General features: G+C 46.2%; 1 protein-coding gene across 4 annotated transcripts in view; it reads right to left on the reverse strand.

Annotated features, from left to right (window-relative positions):
• CHD2 (chromodomain helicase DNA binding protein 2) overlaps positions 1 to 26,143 on the reverse strand; it is a 1,289,637-nt gene that overhangs the window by 774,618 nt on the left and 488,876 nt on the right. For all 4 annotated transcript variants that reach the window (XM_069625070.1, XM_069625072.1, XM_069625071.1 and 1 more), the window contains one exon: positions 17,737 to 17,927. In XM_069625070.1, coding sequence (XP_069481171.1) covers positions 17,737 to 17,927 — 191 coding nt within the window. The remainder of the gene's footprint in view (positions 1 to 17,736; positions 17,928 to 26,143) is intronic.

A 26,143-nucleotide genomic window follows, 5' to 3' on the forward strand; every position in this document is an offset into this window, starting at 1 on the left:
TCTGTACTGCACGGCAAACCGCCTCTCTGTTCCCTTGTTGCGCCCCGGCCCTGCCCTGGGCCGCGTCGGATGGATCGTTGGTGCGGTGGGGGGAGGGGGGGATTCCTCTCCGTGGCGTCTCTGGATGACGGGGGTCGGGGAGACTTCTTCCGTGTGCGTCCTGTGTCTTTGGACGATATTCGGTGCCGGGTATAGGATCTGCCACCCTCCGGAACGTTGCTAATTACGGTGCTGCTGAAAGGCCCGGCGGGAGCGAGTCTCACTCACGTCTCCCTGCGCCGGCGGCCATCTTGGAATCGGACCACTTTTTTGAGGCGAGGGGTGGGGCACTTTTTGGATACAGTTAGGCCAAGGTATGTCTTGGGGCAAGTACTTTGTCGTAGAGCCATAAACACATTATAAAAACAACTCAGTGCTTGAAGGTACACAGACCAAAGCATGAACCTTCTTCAGAATACCTTACAGTAATTCGAGGGAAGTCAAACCCTATTAAACACATTTAATATACGACACCTCTATTCATGGAGAGTACAACCATTTTTAGGTAAGAATTGATGAAGTAACCCTGTGGGAGACTACACAACACTTATCGCTTGGTATTAGGTAACCCACCTATTGGTAGGTCTGTACTACACAATTTGGTAGTGTGACTGAGCAGCCAGACCTCAAGAAAGGTAAATGTGAGCTTTAGAGCTGTAGCAATGGCATCCACCAACACAAGGATCCAAATAATACTTCCACTCAAGGTTTCTAGTTAAAATTATTTATTTAACAATCAGTTTTAAATAAGCATTCTTTAAAAAGGGCAATATATGCAACACTCAAATACACTTTAAAATACTTTCTCAGAATCAACACAAAGCTAGTAGATACTCTTTCGAGATTGCTTCATACGCACTTTCTACACCCTGAGGTGACTTCACTAGCTAGGACAGTAATGGCATTCATAGATCATATGTACACTTTGTAAATTCTGAGGTTTGTAGAAAGGAAAGGTTAGAGGAAGGAAAAAGGTTAAACAGGTTCTGAGAGCATGTGAGCACTTTAAATCTTCCAATGAAGCCTAGATAAAAACATTTCCCAGCAATATTAGTTGAAAACCAAAGTATCACCTATGAGGGACAGTAAGAATCAAAGTCAATGAAATAGAAGAGTCTGCAGGGAGCCAGGAAAGCCAACGTCAATTGGAGCAAAATCTATGGAGCTGAGGCACTTCTTCGATAGCAAAAGTCTTGCACAAAGTTAGAGAGTTTGTTGAAGAAAAATCACTATAGGGTCACAAGCTGTTACACTTGTGAAGCTGAGATCAACTCTAGAAAAGGAGCTACTGCAAGTCTCAACTGACAAGAGCAAGCTACAGACAATGTGTTAAGTACCCCAAAGTCAGAACAGTACCTTTGGTTTCAAAGAAGAGGATCCAGCTGGCTCCTGTCTGGTTGCAGCGATGCAGATCCTGTGTTGGGCCTCAGTCGTCGGACGAGAGGGAGGATGTCTGGTGACTCCTGCGACAGCAATTCGATTGTAGGCGGTGTGAGGGAGATTTCTCTTAAATGTGCCAATTCCTCCCACCTTAGAGCCCTCCAGCTCTTTTGCTAAACTTTGGGACGTTGAACTTTTCAAATCAATGTGTTTTCTGTGTTTGTTTCTTTTGGTTAAGGAGTCTGACCAACTCCATAGGCATCATCTTTTTCAATTGTTTTACACAGCACCCTCCGCGCAGTGACACAGGGAAGCCTTTCAGGCTTTCCCAAGGTTTAACTACCTTCTCTGGGATAAACTACTGTTTCACAGAGTAAAGTAAAGTGAAATTGACTTTACTAGTATTCAAATTCCTAGACCTACAATAGGGTGCTGGAGGGGTTACTTTGTATCCCCTGTGTCTAGATACTCATGTAGCAGTCAAATGCTACCCTTTCCTCTCAGAATGGCTGGTGGCAGTGGTTTTACAAGGAACTACCATGATTTTTCCCGACCGCAATATAGTCGTAGCTCCGGTAACGTTAAATCGTGGGAGCCTTGTTTTTCAAGATGGCGTCTGAGCCTCCTTTTGTTTAAACAGGTCCCGGTCTTTTTTTCGCCATTACTTTGTGGAAAGGTCCTTCTTGAGATTTACTCTGTGTTCCAACCCAGGTTTGGCCTCTTTGATCATTTTGCCTTTGGCGGGATTCATGAGTGAAGCCCGCCTCTGGCTCCAGAGTGTCTGGTGTAGACAGGAAGTGAGGGAGATGCCCGAAACTATGTGTGCTTAGTCTCCTAGGAGACCCAAATAAACTCTGTGATGATTGGCCGGGTGACTGTCCGGCAAGGACAGCCACCCTTCTGGGTGACTGACAGGTAGGCTGGAATGAATGGGAGAGAACTGAATAAAAGGCAAGTCTTTTGGCTTGGAAGGCAGAGATGACCACCGGATGAAGGAACCGATGAAAAGAACTTGAATAGGACGCCTGCTGCAACTGCTGGCCCGGTGAAGCTCTGCTGCAGTGCCGAAACGCCAAGTTCGCATCGACAGAGAAGCCCCTGCACGGGCGACTTCTCTCCTTGAGTTGGTTGGACCAATCAACTCCAAAGTAAGCCACCTGGACATCCATCTCGGAGCTGGTTGAATTCGCACAGAATTGCTGCTGGAAACCGTATAGCCAGGGAGAGGAACACCAGATTCTGTGTGTTTCTTTTAAGCTGGCCTAGAGCTTATGGAAGATCCTCTGGACTCCCAGGAAGCAGGACTGACCGAGCCTGAGCCCCCTCAACGGGACCCCAGAAGCAAGGAAAGTCCATCACGACAGCCAGTAACTGCAGTGTTGCGATTTGAGGTAGACGTGAGGAGCTGAAGCACTGAACAGCCACTGAACGTGAGGTTTGCCGGTTGCGAGTTTTGACCGTCCCAGTGCATTGCAGGAGTTCCCCGACGTCCTCCCTCTTGTCCCCACGACTGAGGCCCATGAACAGTGAGAGATGCCGAACTGCACAGGAACAGAAGTCATCAGCTGCATCTTTTCTTCATCTTTAAAGGTACTGTAAAAAGTCTGTGAGAACTTACCTCTTACTGCAGAGTGCCTGCCACTTCTGCAACTCACAAGTCTAATCAGCTTGTGGCCCTACATTTGATTCTTCTTTTCATTAAAGACTCCTAAGAACTTGTGCAAAGACTTTTCCATTTACTTACCAGAAGTGCTTCATCCTATACAAGACTTTTGCCCATTGACTTTGGCTTAGCCTATTGAACTGAGTGACTCTTCTAGGAAAATCTAAAAGTACTTGCCTGCTTTAGAATATTTGTGGTTTCTTGTTGTTCTAATAACCTTTACCTTTTACCAACTTTTAAAGAGTATTCTAAATGCCAACAGTAAGATATTAATGACCCCAGCACCGTAGTTACTGAAGTCACCTGTGGGTGTAGGTTGTGTCTGTGGATCATCCAAAAAGGGGGTTTACTGATTTAGAAACTAAGAGTGTGCAGTATTGAAGTGTATGTGTGTGTTACTATTCTATTGCTCCTTTCTGAAGAAGGCTTTATAACTGACTGATAAATTAATAATTATTTATTCAAGAAAATTTGAGTGTAAAAGTTTACTTGAACACTTGTAACTGTAAATCTCTTTGTAGCTCCACTACAGCTCACATTGACCCCTCTTGAGATATGCCTGGCTGCTCAACATGCTACCAAAACTGTGTAGTACAAGCTTATACCAAAGGCTGGGTTTCCTATACCTGTAGTCAGAGTTGTTTGTAGTGTTCCCAGAGGATATTGAATACAAACTTTGTTTAACAGTAAGGTCCTTCTTGAGATTTACAATGTGCGGCAAACCCGGTTTGGTCCATTTGTTCGTTTTGGTCTTTGGTGGGATTCACTGGTGAAGCCCGCCTCTGTCTCCAGCGTGTCTTGCAGGACAGGAAGCAAGGGAGGTTCGGAAACTCCCTGTGCTTAGTCTCCTTGGTTACAGGAATGCACCCAAAAGGTGGTTGGCTGGCTGGCTGTCCTTCAAGAACAGCCACCCTGCTGTGTGATTGACAGCTAGGCTGAAAATGAATGGGAGAGACTTGCATAAAAGGTGAGGTCTTTGGCAAGGAAGGCAGAGTCAGCCACTGGACGAAGGAACCGAAGAAGAAACTAGAAGAGAAGCTTGCTGCACCCTCCTGGACTGTTGGTTTGCCAGGTGAAGCTCCACATTTCTAATCGACTAGAGAAGCCCAGAAAGGACTTCTCCTCCCCTTGGGTTGGTGGGATCAACTGACCACAAGACGTACTCGACTGCAAAACCTCTCCCTGCCGGCTGTACTTCTTCGCTGCTGCTGGAACCGAGTGCCAGGGTACAGTAACACCAGGAACGAGTGCATCACCTTTAAGCCAGACCCGAGCTCCAGGAAGAGCCTAAGGACTCCCTTGAAGCAGGATTATACAAGCCTGAGCCACCTCAACAGAGTACTGGAACGTAGAAGCAAGGAGAATCCACAAAGTGTCCAAGAACCGCAGTGGTGCTATTTGCGAATAGCTGAAACCGCGAAGTGCCGCTGATCTGGAGTGTGCCCATTGCTGCCGCCGACCTTCAAACCGTAGTGCAGGAGTCCCCAGACATCCTCCCTCTTGTCCCCACGACTGAGGCCCAGGAACAACAGGATCTGCAGGACAACAACAGGAACAGAAGCCAGCACGAACCTTTTCTTCAGACTCCAGGTACTGTACATTGGCTATCCTGGCTCCCTGAATGACTCTTCTTCCCTCTGTGCGTTTTTACCTTCCTTCCAGGAAAGAGTTAACTTACTTTGCATTGGGGGTTCAAAAGTACTTAACTGCTTCTGAAAATTTGTGAGACCTTTGTTTTATTCTAAAACCTCTTTTCTTTTGCATCAATCGCAGTATTGCTCTAAATGTACCAGTGATATATAAATGTCCATAGTGTCCTAGTTATTTAAGTCACCCGAGGGTGTAAGAAGTGTCTATGTGCCATCCAAAATGGGTGTTTGCTGATTTAGAGAAACTAAGAGTGTGTATTTCGGAGTGTATTTGTGTGTTACTTATATATTGCCCCCTTCTGAAGAAGGCTTATTCAAACTGACTGTTAAATAAATTAATAATTATTTAATCAACAAACCTTGTGCAAGTGTTTATTTTGATACTTGCCACTGTGAATCTCTGTGTAAAAACCGTACTGCTCGCATTGACCCCTCTTGAGATAAGCCTGGATTTTCAGCCACACTACCAACCTGTGTAGCACAGACTTAAACCAAAGATTGTATTCCTATTGCCAGGAGGACAAGGTTGGTGTAGTCTCGCAAAGGGTACTGCATACAATCTTGCCTAACACCTCACCCTACCCCCGCCAAGACTAAGGGACAGGAGGATTTAATCCACTCCTGGATGAATCGCCTTACTCCAGTCGGTCAAACATTCTGGAGAGACCATCAGCATTTTGGTGATTACACCCTGACCTGTGTTCAATGATAAAATTAAACCCCTGTAGGCTGATTGACCATCTTAACAATTTAGGATTTTCCCCCTTCATCTGCGTTAACCTTGTGATAGGTTAGTGACCACACAATAGCAAAGCATTCTCTTTCAATGGTTGCCTACCTTGTTTCTGGTTCCTTCAGCATTCTGCTGATGAAGCAGATGGGATGCTCCCTACCTTTCTCATCCAGCTGACTCAGAAATGCACCTATACCCAAATGGATGGGGGGGCACCTCATGCATGCCTCCCTTGGGCACCTACGTACGGCTGCATGAGGTGCTCCCTCACCATTTAGGGTGGGGAAGAGGGCCACCATAAAACAAGGGACAGGCCCCCCAGTGGGTGGGGCACTAAGGTCTGCCCCCAGGGGCATACCTGGGGGAAGATTGCACACCAATGTGCCCATCTGCGCCAAGGGAAGTTTAGTAAACAAAGAAAAAAATTGAAAATGGTAGACTACACTTTAGGTGGGGGCTGAGAGGCACACTAAACCTCTGCAAATGTTCTAATGTAAAGGGGGGTGGCCCTCTCCCCCACACCAATTGCAAGGGGGGGGCATCTCAATCGGCCCTCCATGGGGGTGGAAAAGAGGGGGGCATCTCATGCACCCCTCCCTGGGGTCAAATGCCCCTTCCTAGGAGCAGATAACTGCAGTCCATTTTGGGTGGGTGGGGGAAGGGACACCCCCTTTCCATAAAAACAATTCCCTGGTGGTCTAGTGGGGGTGGGGCGGCACTCCCCCCAACACCATCCATTATTTTCCCTTTTTTTCCTTGGGCCCATTCCCTAGGGGCAGGTGGGCACCCATCTGCCACATGGGGGCCTTAACATGCAGGCCCGATACTTTCCTGGTGCCCCCCCTCCCCAATTGGATGGGGGGCCATCTCATGTACTCCTCCCTGGGAGCAGAAACCTACCCCCAGGGAGGGCTACAAGGGGTGCCCCCCTTTCCACTTGGGGTGGGAGGGAGAGCGCCACCACCCTTTCATGTCCCCAAAAAAATATGTGGTGGCTAGTGGTCCTCCACCCACTCCCCATTTCCTTTGTATAATTATTTTTTTCTCACATATCCCCTCATCTGGGGGCAGATGATCACCCATTTGCCCCCAGGGGTCTCGTTGATTGGTCCCACCAACTCAAAGGAAGAAGTCGTCCTTGAAGGGGCTTCTCTGTCGAGGTGAACTTGGCAATTCTGACCTGCAGCAAGGCTTCACCAGACAAAGCAACGGTCCAGGAGTTGCAGCAGTCGTCCTCTTCCAGCTCGTCTTCGGTTCTTTCATTCCAGTGGTCGACTCTCCTTTTAAACAGTTTTCTCCCATTCATTCCAGCCTAGCTGCCACTCACCCAGCAGGGTGTCTGTCCTTGGCAGACAGTCAGCCAGCCAATCACGCCAGAATGCATTTGGGTCTCCTAGGCACAGGGAGTTTCGGGCACCTCCCTCACTTCCTGACCACCGCAGACACTCAGGCTCCAGAGGCGGTCTTCAGTCCTGCGTAAGAACAAAGGGACCAAACCTGGTTTGGTGCGCAGAAAAACTCTAGAAGGACCTTTCCAAAAAGAAATGATGAAAAAAGAAGACCGGGACTGGTTTAAACAAAGGAGGCTCAGACACCATCTTGAAAAACATGGCTCACGCGATTTAACGCTTTTGGTGTTCGCGGTTGGGAAAAATCATGGTAGTTTGTTGTAAAACCTCTGCCACCAGGCATTTTGAGAGGAAAGGGTAGCACGACTGCTACATGAGTTTCTACACATAGAATTAAAAAGTACAGAGTCCAAAAGTTCAGCAAAAGAGCTGGGGGTCTCTAAGGTAGATAGGAATTAGCACATTTTGAGAATTCTCCCTAACAAGCTCCTTTTGTCTAAAGCAAATAGCGCCACTGCGGTTCTCGGACACTACTTCGGACTTTCCTCGGATCTGGAGTCCAGCACTCCTTTGAGGTGGCTCAGGCTGTGTCAGTCCTGCTTCCTGGGAGTCCAGAGGATCTTCCTCGAGCTTGGGTCTGACTTAAAAGCCATGCACTCAATCTGGTGTTCCTCTCTCTGGCAATTCGGTTCCAGCAGCAGTGTAAATGCAGGCAGCTCCGAGAGGATGTCCAGACGAGTTCACTTTGGGGTCGATTGGTCCCACCAACCCAAGGGGAGAAGTGGTCCTTGCAGGGCTTCTCTAGTTGAGGCGAATTCAGAGATTCAGCACAGCAGCAGGGCTTCAGCGGGCAAACAAACAGAGTTGCAGCAGGCGTCTCTTCCAAGTTCTTCTTCAGATTCCTTCGTCCAGTGGTCGACTTCCTTCCAAGCAAAAAGCATTGCCTTTTATGCAGGTTTCTCCCATTAATTCCAGCCTAACTGTCAATCACACAGCAGGGTGCCTGTCCTCGGGCACCTCCCTCACTTCCTGCCCCTGTCAGACATACTGGAGCCAGAGGCAGGCTTCAATCGTGAATCCCGCCAAAGACAAAATGTACAAAGGGACCAAACCTGGTTTGGCGCACAGAGCAAATCTCAAGAAGGACCTTTGCAGCAACAAATGGCAAAAAAAGAAGACTGGGGCCATTTTGACAAAATGGGCACACTTGGGTGCCTTACTGAAGCTGCGAACGCAGCCTGCGGTAAAAACACACAACAGTAGTAAAAAGTAAACCACTGCCACCAGCTATTAATTGTAGAAAGGGTAACATAAAAATGTTACATGAGAAACTAAACAAAGGGGATATTGGTTATGAAGGGACATAGGTGAGCAAACAGTTTGATATAATAGGCAGCAGATGAAACCAAACACCCTTCTTTAGCCTTCATAGAAAGGTTCTGATCGAAGATAACTCCTAGCGACTCGACTTTTTTCAATGGCGTGATCTTTGCATTGTCAAGTTGGAAAGTTTCATAGTCCTGGCTCAGGTTAGATAGGATGGCTGGTAATCCCACAATAAGTAGTTCTGTTTTAGACCTATTAAGTGCTAGGCCATTCACGGCCATCCAATTGTCTATGCTGGCATAGGCTTTGTTCAGACTTTCCTGGTCAGATTTATGACTGCCAGTCAGGGGGATGACACACTGAGTGTCGTCAGCAAAGTTGGTAAAACGTATCCCTTCCTGATCCAGCATTGCAAAGAAGGGAGCCGTGAAAATATTGTATATACAGGGGGAGATACTCGCCCCCTGTGGAACACCAAAATCGATTGGTCTAATGACTGCTTCTGCTGACTCAGAACAGACTACTTTTTCCATTCGTCAAAAATGACGAAACCCAGCGGGATGCGGCAGTGGAGAAATTTGCCACCGCCTGGAGACAAGTAGGGAATAGTCTACCAGGTTGAACGCTGCAGTGAGATCCAGTAACATAAGCATAGAAGGAAGGCTCCTGGAGCCTTGATTTCAACTCAAGAAGGGCCGTCTCTGTGCTGTGACCTGCCCTAAAACCCGATTGCCGGGTGTTCAGGACCGGGAAGTTGTTAAGATGACAGGCCACTTGCTTATATGCTACGCGGTCCAGAATCTTTAATAGGAAAACTGTATTAATAATGGGTCTGTAATTTAAAGGGTCCCCATGAGGAAGACCTGGTTTCTTCAGTAGGGTAGTCACCCAGGATTGTTTCAGGTCTTCTGGAACAAAACCCCCCCATAAGGAAAGTATTAAGAAATTTGACAATTGCTGGCAGAAGAGACGGGGGGAGGCTAGCAGGACTTTATGATGACAGCACAGCATGCGTCATCTTTGCAACTAGTAGTTTTGAGATGAGCCACAACCTCTGAGAGTTCCTCCAGAGAGATGGGTGTAAAGTTAAATTGGGGAATGGAAGGGCATCTTTTGAAGCTTTCGGCGCTCAGCTGTATCGTGTTCAGTAGTGCGTGCTCTTTCTGAGTTGATATATTGACCTTTATGTCGTGGAGTTTCTTGGTCATGGCGTCCTGTATGCTCTTTTTTAAATGTTTTATTTATTTAGATTTGTAGAGCACACGTCAGCCCGGGGGCATTGTGGCGCTTGTTACAGACAATACCTTAGTTACATAGGATACAATATTTACATACAAATGCAATATTTACAGTAGACCTGTACACATTAGCAATGCAGTATATTTACAAGGATTCCTGAGAGTTTCCTATTATTTTGCAAGGAATGAGGTTTTCAGTTTCCTGCGAAAAATAGGGAGTGAGCTTTCCGCTCTAATGTCTGCAGGAAGAGCGTTCCAGGTCTTGGCTGCAATGTAGGGGAAACTTAGACCTCTGGCTTTGGCTTTTTTGATGCATGGGATGCAGAGTAGGTTGGAGTATTGCGTCCTGGTGGGACGGGAGGAGGATGGTTTGAAGATGGTTTCTGATAGATAAGACGGGGCGGAGAGAGAGAGGCATTTGTGAGTGAGGGTGAGGATTTTGAGAGTGATCCGCTCTTTGACCGGGAGCCATTGGGCTGAGTGCCTGTCATGGGTGACATGCTCTCTTCTTGGGATACTAAGAGCGGCCCGGAGAGCATTGTTCTGCGTGACTTGTAGTCTGTTTAGGTTTTTGGCTGATATGCCTGCTCGGAGTGCATTGCAGTAGTCCGGTTTGGCTCCAATATTTGCTCTCGCTATAGAGAGGCAGTTGGGTTTAGAGAGGTAAGGCTTGATGGCGTTTATGAGTTTGGTGGTGTGCGCAGATGAGGAAGTGATTGCGCTGACTTGTCTAGTCATAGATGGTGAAGAGTCAAGGTATACTCCCAGTGTCTTTACGGCTGTGGATACGGGGATGATGGAGTTGTCAATGGAGAAGTTAGCGTACAGTTTGTCAAGTTTGTCTAGGGTGTTCTGTTGACCTAATATCATGATTTCAGTCTTGTCTCCATTGAGGCAAAGGCCATTAACTGCCATCATGCCTTGATGATGGAGTAGATTGTGTGGAGTGCCTTGGCGTCTTCGAATTATGATCCTGAAAGGGGTAGAAGTACTTGTGTGTCGTCGGCGTAGTTCGTGTATGTGATGCCGTATGAGTTGAGTTTGTCAAAGAGGGGCTTGGTGAACAAGTTGTAGAGTGTGGGTGCAGTGCATGATCCTTGAGGGGCCCCATAGTTGATTGTCGTGGGAGTGGCGTTGGCGATGTCCGAGAAGACTTTCATGGCTCTTCCCTCTAGGAAGGAGGTGATCCAGAGAGCTGATTCTTTAGAGAAAATGGCTGAGTGTGTGAGGTGTGAAGTGAGTCTTGTGATCAACCAGATCGAAAGCGGCTGAGTGATCTAGAAGGAGCAGAAGAGCAGGCTTGCCTTGGTCCATGATTTGGGTGATCTGACTCTTCAGATCCACCACGGCTGTTTCTGTGCCATGTAATTTCCAGAAGACTGATTGCCTAGTCCCGAGGATGGAGTGGGTTTCCAGAAAGTGTTGGATTTGGCAATGTGCGGCTTTGTCCAGTAATTTCAGGAGGAATGGCACTGTGGTTATTAGTCTGTAGTCGTTTGGTTGTAAGGGGTCGAGAGTAGTTTTTTTTTTTCAGGAGAGGCCGGACCCAGGCCTCTTTGAGGTTAGCTGGGATGATGCCGGTTTTAAAGGACGCATTGATGAATGCCGTAAAGAGCGGCGCAAAGGAGTCTGCGCAGTCTTTGATGAGTTTTGGTGGGCAAATATCGCCTTTGCATGGGGATGGTTTGAGATTTTTTAGTAGGTTGATAACTTCTGATTCAGTGACGTCTCTGAAGGAGAAGTCAGGTATGGTGGGCTTGGACGAGGTGGGTGGGGAGTTGGTAGGTTTAGTTCCTGTCTGTTGAGGAAGTGCTTTGCAGTGGTCTTTGATTTTATTTTTGAGAAGGTCAATTTTGTGTAGCATGGCAGCTTGAATGCTGGTACACCAAGCTTCATCTTTGATTATTTCGTCCGGTGTATGGGGCGGGGGGGAGAGATGAGCTCATTAAAAATGGCAAAGATCTCTTTAGAGCGTGATTTGGCATTACAGATTTGTGTGTTTAAAGAGTTGGCTTTGGCATCGGTGATAGCTATCTTGTACTGGTGGGAGATTAAATTGAATTTGTTTTTGGAACTGCTGAAGGGGTCAGATTGCCAGTTTTTTCTTGCTGCTCTTTTGTGGGATCGCATCGAGTGCAGTTCTTCAGTAACCATGAGTTGGTGTGTAGAGATTTCTTCTCTTTTTTCCATTCGAGTGGTGCTATTTCGTTGATAGCTTTGGTGATGACATCTTTATAGATGTCTGCTAGGATATTGGGGTCATTGGCAAATAGGGGAGCTAACTCGGGGGTATTGAGGTATGGGTGCAGGTTATCCTCTGAGTTTTTTTGAGCTTCTGACTTGTGCAGCTATAGCAGGGGTCAGAGTTTTGTGGTTTTTGGTGATAGGAATAGAGAACTCGGTGCAGTTGTGGTCTGTCCAGGGCAGTGAGGAGTTAGAGGTGAATTTGGAGAGGCAGTTATGGTCGGCAATCCAATCAAGAATGCGGCCTTTGGCGCGAGTAGGACTTTCTACTTTTTGGGTGAAGCCCAGGTCATTAAGTTCCTTGGTGAGAGTGGCTGCAGATTTGTCCTTGGTATCGTTGAATCCGAGATTGAAGTCTACTAGTAGAAGGGTTTTGGTGGAGCTTTTGATATTATTGCTGAGGATGTGAATGATGTTATCCTGGGAGTCTGGGGTGTTGCCTGGGGGGCGGTATATTAGGTGAATGTTGATGGTGCTGTTGGGTGACAGTGTGAGTTTGGCCGATAAGAGCTCAGAGTTGTTGGTCGAGGGGTGACTGACAGGTCGGAGCTGGAGGTTCTCCTTGTAGATGAGGGCTACTCCGCCTACTATTCGATCTGGCCTGTCTTGTCTGAGTACGGTAAAGCCAGGTGGTAGTGCAAGTGCTCTGACACCATGCCATATCTTTCACTACTGGCCCAAGATCAGGTGCACATGTAGTCTCCTGCTCTTTAAGGATTTTAAAGAGTTCTTTGGTCTCTGATTTAGCGTTCAAGATCCTGGCATTGAAGAAGTTCTTTTTTGCAACCTGAATAGCAACTTTATAACTTCTAGCAGCGACTTTGTATGGCTCAAGGGGGGCCGGCCCGGGGTTCCTTTTCCACGCATGAAACAGTTTGATAATATTTGATTTTGCCTTTTGCAAATCAGTGGAGAAACACGATTTGTTTTTCATGGAGGGCCTAATAAGTGTCTGTTTCTCAGGGGCCAGAGTATTGGTGATGTTGTCCAGGTTGGACATCAGGGTTTTAACCATCCCAGTTACGGAAGAGAAGGAAGTAAAATGTATGTCAGGGCTCAATAGTGGAGTCACTTTGCCCAGCGTAAGAAGTCTGGGATTTATACCTATAGATCCCAGAGTGGTTTGGCCTCTAATTTTGACTGGGAAGAAAAGTGTAAAAAGAAGTTGTCAGACCATGGGGAGGGTGATACCAGCGGGTCTGTGGTACCCACATTAATGGCAGAGACCAAATCCAAGATATGCCCAGGCTGTGAGTGGGAAGGAGATTTCTTTGGCTGAAGCCTACACTGTCTCTAGCTCAAGTCCCCTCATGTCTTCCTTATGGGCTAGCCAGAAATCGCCCATCAGAAGGAAGCAAAAGTTAGGTTTAAGGCAGGATATGAGATGGTTGGATAGTGCTGGAGTAAAATCTTCGACGAGAGAGAGGGGCCTATATATCACCAATAGATTAAGGGTGGATTCCGCACTCAGGCCGATCTTCACCTGTAAAGATTCAATGCCTTCATGACGGTCCGCTTGTTCCCAAACTCCACATAAGGTGGGGTGTGCTGGTTTCACAAAATAAAATGTAAATGGGATCCAAAGATCTGTTCTACCCTTGGGAACTGTAGTTCTCTCAAGGTTAGCCAAAGAAAGTTAAAAAGGGGAGCCCCTAGGGCAGCCCAGCAACAACAGGCACTTATTGCCAAAAAGTTGTTAAAGAGGATAACTTTAAAAAGACACCATGGAGAATCTAAAAAATGACACCCATAAACAGAGTAAAAGATTCTGTGAGTGTGGAAAAAGGTTCCCACTCACAGAGGTATAAAGCAAAAAGTTCTGGGGTTCACCCAGGTCAGGAAGATTGACCATTTCTATGAAAATCTTACCTAACCACCCCTGGAACAGAAGAACGGAATCTGAAGACGACCAGAAACGCCTGCAGACGCTTCAAATCACTGAAGCAACCACTGCTGTGCTGACCCCGTTTTCTAATGGTGGGACCAACCAGCCCAGAGACTAACTGCAAATCGGGCCATCTCCCGAAGTGCTGTGCCTCTCTAGAGATTCAGACAGTGAATACCAGGAGACCTACGAGCCATTTGCAGTGCAACATCTTTGAAGGGTCGAATCCATCTGGAACTTAGGTGAGTGCCAGTTGGACCTCCAGAGGCACAATCCGACTCATCTAAGTCCCCTCACCAGAGTGCAGAACTTCAGAAGTGAGGAAGATTGACCAGGAGATTTCCATCCGTTGCTGGTGCTTAGCAAAAGGCACTGAAGCTGCCAACTGACCAAGGAGACAAAGAAATCTGTGCCAAGGGTCCTCTCTAGAGACTGTTGCTGAGGCATCCCATTCACAGTCCTTCCTTTCGTCACCAGACCGAGGAATCAGGAGACCAGTCCGTCACTGCTGCACAGAGAAGAATCCAGCTACCTCAATTTCATCTAACCTAAGGTACTGTGGGGTGAAAGAAATAACTTAGCTTGAACTGAGAAGTCGCTCCAGAGCGACTAGAGTGCGTGAAAAGGTGTCCAGAGTGTCCACTCTACCGCTGACCCAAGCTTGCCCGCTTGTGTCCCTCAAGGGTGTCATTTTGCAGTGTTAGGGAGAATTCTCATTTCTCTGCCGATTCCCTTCAACCTTAAAGACACCCAGCTCTTTTGCTGGACTTTTCATTTTTACCCTGGAGTGAGTGAGACCTTTTTCTCACTCCGTCATGTGTTTTTGATCTGATTTGGATGATCTTTTTCCTTTGTTTTTGGAGTCTGACAAACTCCATAGGCATCTACTTTTTGTATGGTGACATACAGCACCTTCAGTGCTGTGTCACAGAGAAATAGTTAGATTTCTCATAAGGTTTAAATACCTTTTCTCGGGTGAACTACTGTCCCCAAGAATAGTAAAGTGAAATTGACTTTACTTACCTTTTCTCTTTGTAGGTCTAGCACACCCCATCTCATGTGGTGTGTTGGGGATTACTTAGTAGCCCCTTTTCCTACCATATTTTTATATTACCCTCACTACTTTAAATGGCTAGTGGCAGGGGTTTAATTTTCCTACCATTGTGCTTTTCTAACGCAGGCTAAACTCTCAGCTGCAGTATACCACCCATGGGTGACCATTGTGTCAAATTTCGCCATTTCTCGTTTGTGAGGTCTTTCTTAGTTTTTACTCGGCGCGCCAAATCAGGTTTAAACCTTTTGTTCCTTTTGCCTTTGGTTGGCTTCAGTACTGAAACCCGCCTCTGGCTCATGTGTGTCTGGCAGGGAAGGAAGTGATGGAGGTGCCCGAAACTCCCCTGTCCTTAGTCTCCAGGGAAACCTGAATGCACCCAGTGCTGATTGGCTACAGCCACCTTGCTTTGTGAGCGACAGCTAGGCTGTGCATGAATGGGAGAAACCTACTTAAAAGGTGAGGCTTCATGGACTGAAGACAGAGTCGACCTCTGGGAAGAACACCCCGACGAAGAAACCATGAACAAAGCTTGCTGCATCGTCCTGGACCGTTCAACCGCCTGGTGAAGCCCTATTGCTGTGCTGAAACTCCTTTTTCTGATCGACAAGAGAAGCTACGGAAAGGATGACTTCTTCCCTTGGGTTAGTGTGACTAACTAACCCCGAGACAAACTTTCCTGGAAGACCTTCCCCAACTGGCTGTACTACTTTGCTGATGTTGGAACAGAGTGCCAGGGTTCCAGAAATCCGTAGTCGAGTGCAACGTCTGTAAGCCAGCCAAAAGCTCTAGTAATCTCCTGAGGACCCTCCCGAAGCAGGGCGACCGAAGCATGAATGGCCTCACCAGAGTGCTGTAATCAAGGAGTGAAGGAAGCCCAACCGGTGTCCAACATCCACAGTGGTGCTGTTTACCGAACGCTGAAACCGCAAAGTGCCGCTGATCCAAAGAACGCCCATAGCTGCCTCAGACTTTTGATTTGCTGTGCAAGAGTCCTCCAGACATCCTCCCTCTTGTGCCCACGACTGAGGCCCAGGAACACAGGATCTGCATCACTGCAACCAGACAGAAGCCAGCTGGATTCCCTTCTTACAAAAAGGTACCGTTCTGACTTTGGGGTACTTAACTGAGTTGAGACCTGCAGTAGCTGCTTTTCGGGATTTGAATTCAGCTGTAGCTTTCACAAGTGCAACAGCTGGTGCCCCTACAGTGATTTTTCTACAACCAACTCTTTAACTTTGTGCAAGACTTTTTTACTATCTAAGAAGTGCCTCAGGTCCATAGGCTGTGTTCCAATTGACTTTGGATGTCCTAGCTCCCTGCAGACTCTTCTAACCCATTGACTTTGATTCTTACTGTCCCTCATAGGTGATACATTGTTTTTTAACTAATATTGCTGGGAAAGGTTTTTATCTAGACTTCATTGGAAGATTTAAAAGTGCTCACATGCTCTGAGAACCCGTTTAACCTTTTTCCTTCCTTTCCCTTTAATTTCTATCAAACTCAGAATTTACCAAGTGCCAAAGTGATAAATAAATGTCAACACTGTCCTAGTTAGTGAAGTCACCTCAGGGTGTAGGAAGTGTGCATGAAGCATCTCTAAAGAGTATTCACTTGCTTTGTGTTGATTCTAAGAAGGTAAAGTGTATTTGAGTGTTGCGAACATTGTCCCTTTTTAAAGAATGTTGATTTAAAACTGCCCATTAAATAAATAATTATTTTAACTAGAAACCTTGAGTGTAAGTGCTATTTGGATACTTGTATTTGTGGATTTCAATGCTACAACATTAGCGAACAAAATACTCATGTTCTTTTGGACGAATTCTTTATTTATTTTTTATGATTTCAATGCTACAGCTCTACAGCTCACATTTACCCCTCTTGAGATATGCCTGGCTGCCCAGCCATCCTACCAACTTGTGTAGTACAGGCCTATACTAAAAGGTGGGTTACCCAATACCAAGAGGACAAGAGTTGTGTAGTTTCCCACAGGGTTACTACATCAGTTCTTGCCTGACATGCAGGGTCCCCCTTGTTGTGTGATACTGCTAAGTAACTTATCCTAGAGACTGAAAGTATCCTGAGGAGCTTGTGCTGTTCTGCTACTTCACTTTGTATCCACCACTACAATTACTTTTTCGTATAGTTAGGGATTGTACTTTAAAAGCATTAGTTAGCCTGAAATGTATCTCTAGAACGTTACACTCTGCTGCTGTGTGATTAATCAACCTTTTAACTTCCTAAAAGACTTTATCTGATGTGGTTTTGCTAACTAAAAACAATTTCTGCATATCTGTGCATTAACGTGAGTGTGCGGTTGTACCGATAATACGGTTGAACTGTCAGTCAATTGTGACCGCGAGAAACTACCATTAAAGCAATGGCCTTTGAAAAGTATTACGAATTTCTGTGTGTATGGTTAGTTAACTAAGTATTTATCTACTTGTGTAAATAATAATACATGTATATTTTTAATATAACACTTAAAATGTGTTTCTTTAGACTAGTGTATTTACTGGGCTCAGTGTACTTTCCTAATGCTCACATCTTCCACCTATGATAAGTCTGGCAGCTCTGCCATTCTACAAAGATCCTTTGGGTAGTACAGACTAGTACTAAGAGTTGGGGATCTGTATGCCAAGAGATTGTTTTATGAAGTCTTACCTCAAGTGGACTTTCGGAAAAAACCCCTAACATCCCAGTAACAACCAAGAAAGACCCAGTGAAGGCCAAGAAATAAGTACGAGACACTAACTCCCAGAGAATGTATGTTTGTTTGAAACCAAGAAGAATGACTTGCTTTGGTAGAGCGAGTAAAGGACTGAGGACCAAATTCCTAAAGAAAGCTTGACAAGTTTGTGAAAATCCTAAATCCCATGCCATTGGCTCAGTTAACACTTAATCCCCATTCAATTTGCAAATAAATAAAAGGAAAAGAGTGTATACATACATTCATTGATAACGCTACAGTGACAGAAGGAATTTATTTTCCAACACTTGTTTGCATAAGCTTGTTTTTTAGCACGTATTGAGATCAATAAATTCCTGAAAGCCTTTAGAGCTTACCTTAACTGATTATTGATATTAGTTTTAATAGTTTTCAATTAATTAAAATGCTATAATTTCAACACAGTGACAAAAAAAAACACACAAGGAACACTTGACGATGAAGTGCTTACTTCTCTGGCATTAGGAAATGTAGCAGCGACCAAAGTTCCTTTAAAGAGTTCTGGAGGGGTGTGCCCGTAATCAGCAGCCTGTGATTAGATTTAAACTCAATAAGTGTTTTGTACAACAGAGAGTCATCATTCTTCAGTCGATGTGCTTCATCCACTCCAAGAAAAGCCCAATTAATGATGCCTAGGACATTCTGAACCATGAGAAGAGAAGAAATAACAGAAGGAATTACAAATGACATTACAAATCCTCCAGAAACGTACTTTGTGAGGTTACAAACTTCTAACCAATAAGCTAAAAATATCCAAACGTTTTAAATTGGGTAGTCATTAAGTTATGTATGTCAGATGGTATAGCAGAATGGAGCTATGTTTCACTAGGTAAACAAGGCAAATGTGCGTTTTAGGTTTTAGAGAAGGAACTCGAGACATAGACCGCAATTCCACACCTCAACCACAGATCTCGATGTGATTTTAAATACAGCAGATTTAAAATAGGAACCATGGGTTTAAAAAAGGGTGAACATACAGCTTTATACAGCTTTATAGAATTATAAAAAGCATATTCAGTTAACTTATGCACTTAAAAACATAAACCCAGTTACGGCAAAATTCCATTGTTGCAGGGTTCTGCTGTCTCATGTTATGGGACCACTAAACATTTTGCTTTTTATCCCAGACTACTGTTTGTGTTCAAGGGGACTTCAGTAGAAGATTCTCTGCAACACTGGATTACCATGTTGTACTATAACTATAGTAGCGCGTACAGTTTCTGGAACAGGGAGGGTTTTTAAGAAGCTCATTTGGGCCAGAGAGTGATTGTATCACCCTATAAAGGTTTTGTGAAGTAGGTTGGTGGCAGATGTAATTTAGTTTTGGCTTTGCTGCTTGTGTAGCAGATTTAACTGCATTTGTTTTTTTTTTAAATATATTATAATTTATATAGCGCTCTTGGCAAAGCGCTGCACAGAAGGACAACAAATGTACAATACATAATGAATAATGGTATTGAATACACTATAAAGGGGCAGTAATTAAGAATAAGGCATAAGAATGAAAGGCTTGAGGAGAGAGAGGGAGATAGCTAGACAGGGGGAGGCAAGAACATGAAGTGGCAGAGGGTCCCAATATTAAGGGGCTGTGTGCATGGGTACACAGAGGTTTAGGGACAGTGAGAAGGAATTCAGCTTGAAAGCGAAGAGGCTGATGTGGGAGTAAGAAGGAAACCAAGGAAGCAAGTTAATGTGGGGCCTGTCCATGAATTCCAGGACTTGAAATTAAGATTAGATTAAGCAGAAGTTAAAAGCAGCTCCTGGGTATTCTAACGATTCACTAGATGTCGCCACTTCTCCCAGAGTGGGATCCCTTTCCAAAAACTACTTTTTCTTCTAATTTTGCTAACACTACTGCTACAGCTGAATATTCGCCACTATTGGAAGAATTTAGTGTTAACCGGCCTCTTAATGGAGATGCTTATAAATCTGGTACTCACAAATTCGATTTGGCCGTGGTTCTTAGAGGAAGAATGGTCCGAAAGTTGTTGCATATTGCAAAAAAAACGAATTCACCTGAGGCTATCAGCAAAACAAGGTTAGCTCAGTCTAACTTCAAAAATTGGCTCCACTCATCAAAACATATAAGATATCAGAACGATGCTGAAGCGATGTTGAAAACTTTAGCAGGAAGAGACCCTAGAGCATTCTGGTCATTAATTAAAATGGATAAATCCTGTAGGAGGGCGTACCAATCTAACTCCATAGACGAAGAAACTTGGATAAATCGTTATGCCAGCCTTTATACCTCGACCAGGGCCAGTGGGTCTATGAAACATGCACTGAACTACTGGACTCCTGGGCCACAAGTACCAATTACAACAAAATCACTGATCGGATCAAGAAACTGAAGATCTTGTGAGCCCGGCAAGGACAGCCACCCTTGCTGGGTGAGTGACAGCTAGGCTGGAATTAATGGGAGAGAACTGAATAAAAGGTGAGCCTTTTGGCTTGGAAGGCAGAGTGGACTACTGGACTAAGGAACCGAAGAAGAGCTTGAAGAGGACGCCTGCTGCAACTCCAGGACTGTTGGTTTGTCCGGTGAAGCCATGCTGTAGTGCCAACTTGCCAAGTTCGCATCGACAGAGAAGCCCCTGCAAGAACGACTTCTCCCTTTGAGTTGGTGGGACCAATCAACTCCAAAGTAAGCCACCTGGACACCCATCTCGGAGCTGGTTTAATTTCCTCAGAGTTACTGCAGGAAACCGTATAGCCAGGGAGAGGGACACCAGATAGTGTGCGTTACTTTTAAGCTGGCCTAAAGCGTTTGGAAGATCCTCCGGACTCCCATGAAGCAGAACTGACCAAGCCTGAGCCCCCTCAGCAGAGTGCAGGACACCAGAAACAAGGACAGTCCACCTTGACAGCCAGGAACCGCGTTGCTGCTATTTGCGGTAGCGGAAACGCGAAATAGCCACTGAAAGTGAAGTTTGCCGGTTGTGGGTTTTGGCAGTCCCAGTGCAGTGAGTCCCCCAACATCCTCCCTCTTGTCCCCACGACTGAGGCCCAGGAACAGAAGTCATCAGCTGCATCTTTTCTTCTTTAACAAGGTACTGTAAAACAAGTCTAAGAACGTACCTCTTACTGTTGAAGTGCTTATAACTTCTACAACTCATAACAAGTCTAATCAGCTTGTGGCCCTACATTTGATTCTTCTTTTCATCAAAGACTCCTAAGAACTTGTGAAAAGACCTTTCCATTTACTTACCAGAAGTGCTTTATCCTGTCCAAGACTTTTGCCCATTGACTTTGGCTTAGCCTATTGAATTGAATAACTCTTCAAGTGAACTCTAAAAGTCTCTTTGTCTTTTACCAACTTTTAAAGAGTGTTCTGAATGCCAACAGTAAGATATTAATGTCCCCCGCACCCTTGTTACTGAAGTCACCTGTGGGTGTGGGTTGTGTCTGTGAGCCATCCCAAAAGGGTCTTGTCTGATTCAGAAACTCAAAGTGTACAGTATTGAAGTATGTGTGTGCTACCATTTCATTGCTCCCTTCTGAAGAAGGCTTTATAACCGACTGATAAATTAATAATTGTTTATGCAATAAACCTTGAGTGTAAGAGTTTATTTGAATATCTGTAACTGTGAATCTTTGTGTAACTCCACTACAGCTCACATTTTCCCTCTTGAGATATGCCTGGCTGCTCAACACGCTACCAAAACTGTGTAGTACAAGCTTATACCAAAGGTTGGGTTGCCTATACCTGTAGTCATAGTTTTTTGTAGTGTTCCCAGAGGGTACTGCATTCAAACTCTGCCTAACACATGTGCAACGCCAGTAATGGTACCTGTACCACGAAGAGTCTTTGAGATGAGGTATTCACTAAGAAGGCCTTATGCGAAGAATCCCCGAAAGACTGATGGTCTCCTGAGAGGAGCGCCTGAAGAAGTGTGAAGATGTGAAAAGGAGAAGTGATGTCACGAAAAGAAGAGAGTGACGCACTGGGAAGGATGACCGAAGAAGAAAATGTATAGGTGATATAGAATCTGATGGCGAAATAAAGAATTAAGAAGACTTTCAAGAGCGGAATGAAGATTGCCCGTGTGAAGAGCACTGCAGGAAACACAAGCCGTTTTACAATTTTACTGACGCTGCAATGCAACTAGAGACTAAGTAATCATAAGGCTGGCTATACGTAGGGGTCCTACGTATAACAGGGGTCCACCCGCGAGACCCAGAGAAACGGATACAACTACTCCAGCCAACCCTTACCATCCCCCACTGCCCTTACAGCCACAACTAGGTCCCACGAGGCTGTGGAACAGACAAGATACCACCAATCACCACACAACCGGGTGTATGGACACTAGCAGCGGCGCTAGTCATCTGGAGGGGGGGGAGGAGCATGCAAGGTTTATTAAGGGAGCGGGCGGAGGGGACAGCTAGATCCTCAAACGGCCTCGAATGGAAAATCGGTCACGTACCTCCTGAGGCTAAGGGTGTACAAGCATCCCGTCGGGTAAGATTACACGAGCCCAACCGGTTCAGTCCAGGATAGAGATGACTAACGAATACCATTAACAATTTCCTTCTCTGCATACACCTCTCAAACTCCAAACCAAACACAACCACAAACCTCTAGCGCAGCAAACCGCACGAACTTCACTACATTGCAACAACAAAACAAAAAAACACATAGACTCGCACACCAGCACACGACGACTACCGGCCGCATACACCCCAGGCCCAGCCGACGGAACCACCAGGCTGAGGCTGCCAACAGCACATCACTGCAATCTTGCACTTTTCCAGCCTCCACCCACTAACCCACTATCCCCCCCTCTTTCAGAGCCGCCAGAGCGCCAGGGGACCACTCCGGTGGTGAAAGTGCGCGGTACAAATGACCTTTAACATTAACATTAACATTAACGTAGTATATAGATTGCAGGCGGTGCCGCAACATATATGTATATATAGAGTTCTGGACTTTCGATGATTCAATTTAGTAAGCAGGTCTCCATGGAAGAGGACGGATTGAATGCTGTGTGTGTCGCAGCAAAGAATAGGGTAGGCTCGAATTCGAAGGCAGACAAAAGAGGCTGCCTGGCTTGGTGTCAAAGACAGGAAACCGCAAAGAACTGATAGCAACTGCTAAGAACAGTAAAACGTGATAAGCCAAGGCATCCCTTGTTAAGTTGCAAAGAGAGAACACCATGAGTGCCAAGTTTCTTTATTAAAGACTATTAAATACTAGAATACGGGCGGACAGTGCTGGAAGGTCAGCCTGACATGGCCATAGAAACAATGTATATGTCAGATGGGGGCCATGAGGTCTCCCGACTTTATGAACTGCTTATGTCCAAGGTGGGTAAGGAAGTGCACCAGTTGGGTAGGGACTGGGAAGAGGAAGCTGAGGAACGGGCTGTGGGTGAGAGCTCAGAGGTACCACAAAAAAGTGTCTAGAAATGCGAGATTGCAGCAAATCCAGTTGTACGTCACCCATAGGGCGTACATGACCCCTCAGAGGATAGCACGATTCAAGAATTCTGGGATACAAACCTGTCCTAAGTGTGGAGAAGTGGATGCGGGAATGATACATATGTTCTGGGCTTGCCCCGAAATCGGGAGATTCTGGGGTGAGGTGGCCCACCGGTTGAATGAGAAAGGGATTAAACTAGAAGTGGAATCTTTGTGGGCGTGCATGGTGGGCGGGTTTCCCAGGCCACGCAAGATGAAACATGTGAGTAAACTTAAGGACTTGGCCTATATATTGGCCAAGTGTAGAATTGCCATGGGCTGGAAAGCTAATAATAGACCGAAGATGAGGTGTGGTGGCGCGACCTTCAGAAATGGGTGGAAGCAGAGACAGAGTTGTGGGGAGAAGCAGTTAACAGGGGGGGGTGACCTGGGAGAGTCATTGATGCCCTGGAGGCACTTCGTGGCCACACTGGTTGAGTCGGCCCAGACCGGCTCTGACGATGAGGACTCCTTAACAGGTGCAGAATCGAGTACATCCTTAGAGGATACGATAGAGAATGGTGACGTGGAGTAGGCTCGGGAAGGGGGGGTGGGGGGGGGGGGGAGTATCAGGGTGGCGATGGACACAGAATAATAGTATTGCACCTAAGACTGTTTATTGTTTGGTTTATTTTTGTTGTTAAAATCAATAAAAACTGTTTAAAAAATAAATAAATTATAGAATACGAGCAAATTCACAGTCACTGATCACGTGAGCTGAGGATGAAAACAGACGAGGAGCATGGTGCACCAAGTTGAAGATAGTAGGTGCCTATACTCCCTTATATTCCCAGAGACGAGAAGCAGCTACAAGGCTGAGTTCAAAGACCATATGAATGGCAGACGGTATGAGTGATGAGAGATGGCTGGCTAATTGGGTGGGGAGATACAGTCAAGTTCACCCACCAGCACCTGGGGTACCGGCTTACGTGCTGCTAGAGCATCAAATGTTCCAGAAGGGTACAAGCGTGCCAACCAGTTGCGTTTCTAATCGCTGTTGAAGATGACTTGCGCTCTGGGAGGGCATGAGTGCACACCTGACTGAAGAGATCCAATCACATATAGAAAGTTTACTTCGACGTCCCCTTAGAGCCAACCACAATCCCCCGTAGGTTTTCTCAGTTTGCAACGTAGTATGACATTTAGTATATACATTTTTGTACAAGATATGTTGAGATTATGCTGTGCGAAGTCCGATGATGTCTGCTGTACTCCCTGTTTTAGACAATTGATATTAAAACAGTTATTTACCAACTTCCTGAGTCAGTCTTGTTATTTAGTTTGTGAAGTTATTCTCCGTCCCATCCATAAGTACATGTTACTTCGAGTAAAAGGGCACCTAGAGTTCAAGAGTGAGAGGGCTCCAAGGATGTTGGCAGTACACCACGTCTGATGGTCAAGAGGCCTGGAGGAGCACACTGGTGAACAGCAGTTTTGAGAGGAGGAAAGGACAGAAGGCAGCCGGGAACGCAGTCAAGCAGCTGCAGGGAAAGCAAGATGCTACAGAAGCCGAACCAAACTGCCACCATTCCAGGAAGCCCTGGTGACATGCCGAAATCCACAAGGTAAAGAGTGGCACGGGAGACCCAGAGGAGGCACCGGGCGTCTTCCCATTATGACGCATGTTGTTGTCCGTCGGCCCCTTTGCAACTCTAACGCTTGGTTGGCACAGCAGGGGCAGAAAGCCTACACACGTTCTCCTTCTAGTTACAGTCAGAAAGCCTGCTGGTGACCACCAATGAAGGGTCGAGGACACCAAGCACCATCAAAAGAACTTGAGAGGGAGAGTCACTGACGACATTGTGAGGATAAACCCATGACAGCCAAAGGAGGGTTAGGAAACCTAAACAGGTAAGAGTCATCTTCCTCTTGGCAGTACTTGGCAGGGGAGTGAACCAAGTGGGACAGGTGAAAGAAGAAAAGAAACCAGGGACTGGGACCCAAAGAAGAAAGTGATACGAGTCATCTTCCTCGTGGCAGTACTTGGCAGGGATGTGAACCAAGTGGGCCAGATCAAAGAAGAAGAGAAGTCTGAGTTATGGACCCTCCTAACACTCAGAATTGGGTGTTGGAGGTGTAAAGCCTAATGAAAAGGCAACAAGGGGAAGGGAGTCATTGCCCCTGGTTCTAAAAAACTGATGACAAGATACCATTCTCCTGGTAACACAGACAGGCAATAAGATACAGAAAGGCCTGGGGAAGGGAGTCAATCCCCTGGGCCATCATAGACTGGATTTCAGGGGAAGGGAGCAAATTCTCCGACCCCCAACAACATGCGAGAAATTATTGTTTGAAAGTTTACTGCTAAACTTTATTGCTAAACTGTTGGTGCCTTCCTGTTTTGCCACCTTTTTCCCCCTACATAAGTAGCCCTCCTGCCTAGCTTCCTTTGCAATTGGTGAGCAGGTACAAGTGGATCTAGGTCACGTGGCTTAAGCCCCACTCAATTTCATAGCCTTGCCGCTTCCTTTCTGCTCTTACCTCTTAGATCAAGGGCGTCTCTCGCCCAGGCATCCGAAGTTAAGGGCAGACGAAGAACAGGGCCATTCCCGTTAAGACCTGTTTGGACAGGGAGTACCCAAACCCCGAAACCCTGCTCAAACAACAAGTTAGCATGCACCAACATGCCTTTACTTCCTCCGTTCCCCACAGGCCATCCCCATGCAGCGTCAACAACATCGCCCCTCCTCTAAGGAATGGACTCCGCAATGCAGCAACCGTACTCACATCACCCTCGCCATCCAACACGGAAGTTGATGCTCGCCAACGTCCGCTCAGCTATTACCCATGCAGCTGACATCACCAACATCATCACTACACATGACCTTGATGCCATCTTCATCACAGAGAACTGACTGACACCCACCTCCACCCACATCCTTGACGTCCTTGTCCCCAACGGCTACAGCACCCACAACGGAGACTGGCGGAAGAAGACAGGCCGAGGCCTAGCAGTCATCCACAAAACCTTGTGGCCCTGCACCGGACTTGACATCAAGAACATTGGCTTGGTCGAACTCCTCTCCTGCTACTTTGTGCTCTCCCCGATGGACAGTCACCATCCATCTGTCTCCCACCATGTGATCCTCCCTCATAAAGCCAACCCAGGGTCAGGAAGTAGCTGCGTCCCCTGGCCACACCACTGGGAAGGGAGTAATGATTTCATTGGATTCATTACACCACCTTCATCAGAGACCTCACTGGCCTGGTCAGCTTGTCCCTCACACATAGCAACATCATCTTCCAAGGCGACTTCAACCTCCCAGGCAACAAAGCCACCAAACGGATGAAGGAATCTCTCCTCAGCCTTCTCGACACCCTCAGCATCACACAGCACACGAAAGATCCAACGTACGAGAAAGGTGTAAGGGAGAATTCTGTGCCAATTCCCTTAAAGA

The sequence above is a fragment of the Ambystoma mexicanum genome, chromosome 11 (assembly GCF_040938575.1).
Source record: "Ambystoma mexicanum isolate Mex_15411 chromosome 11, UKY_AmexF1_1, whole genome shotgun sequence".
Lineage (NCBI taxonomy): Eukaryota > Metazoa > Chordata > Amphibia > Caudata > Ambystomatidae > Ambystoma > Ambystoma mexicanum.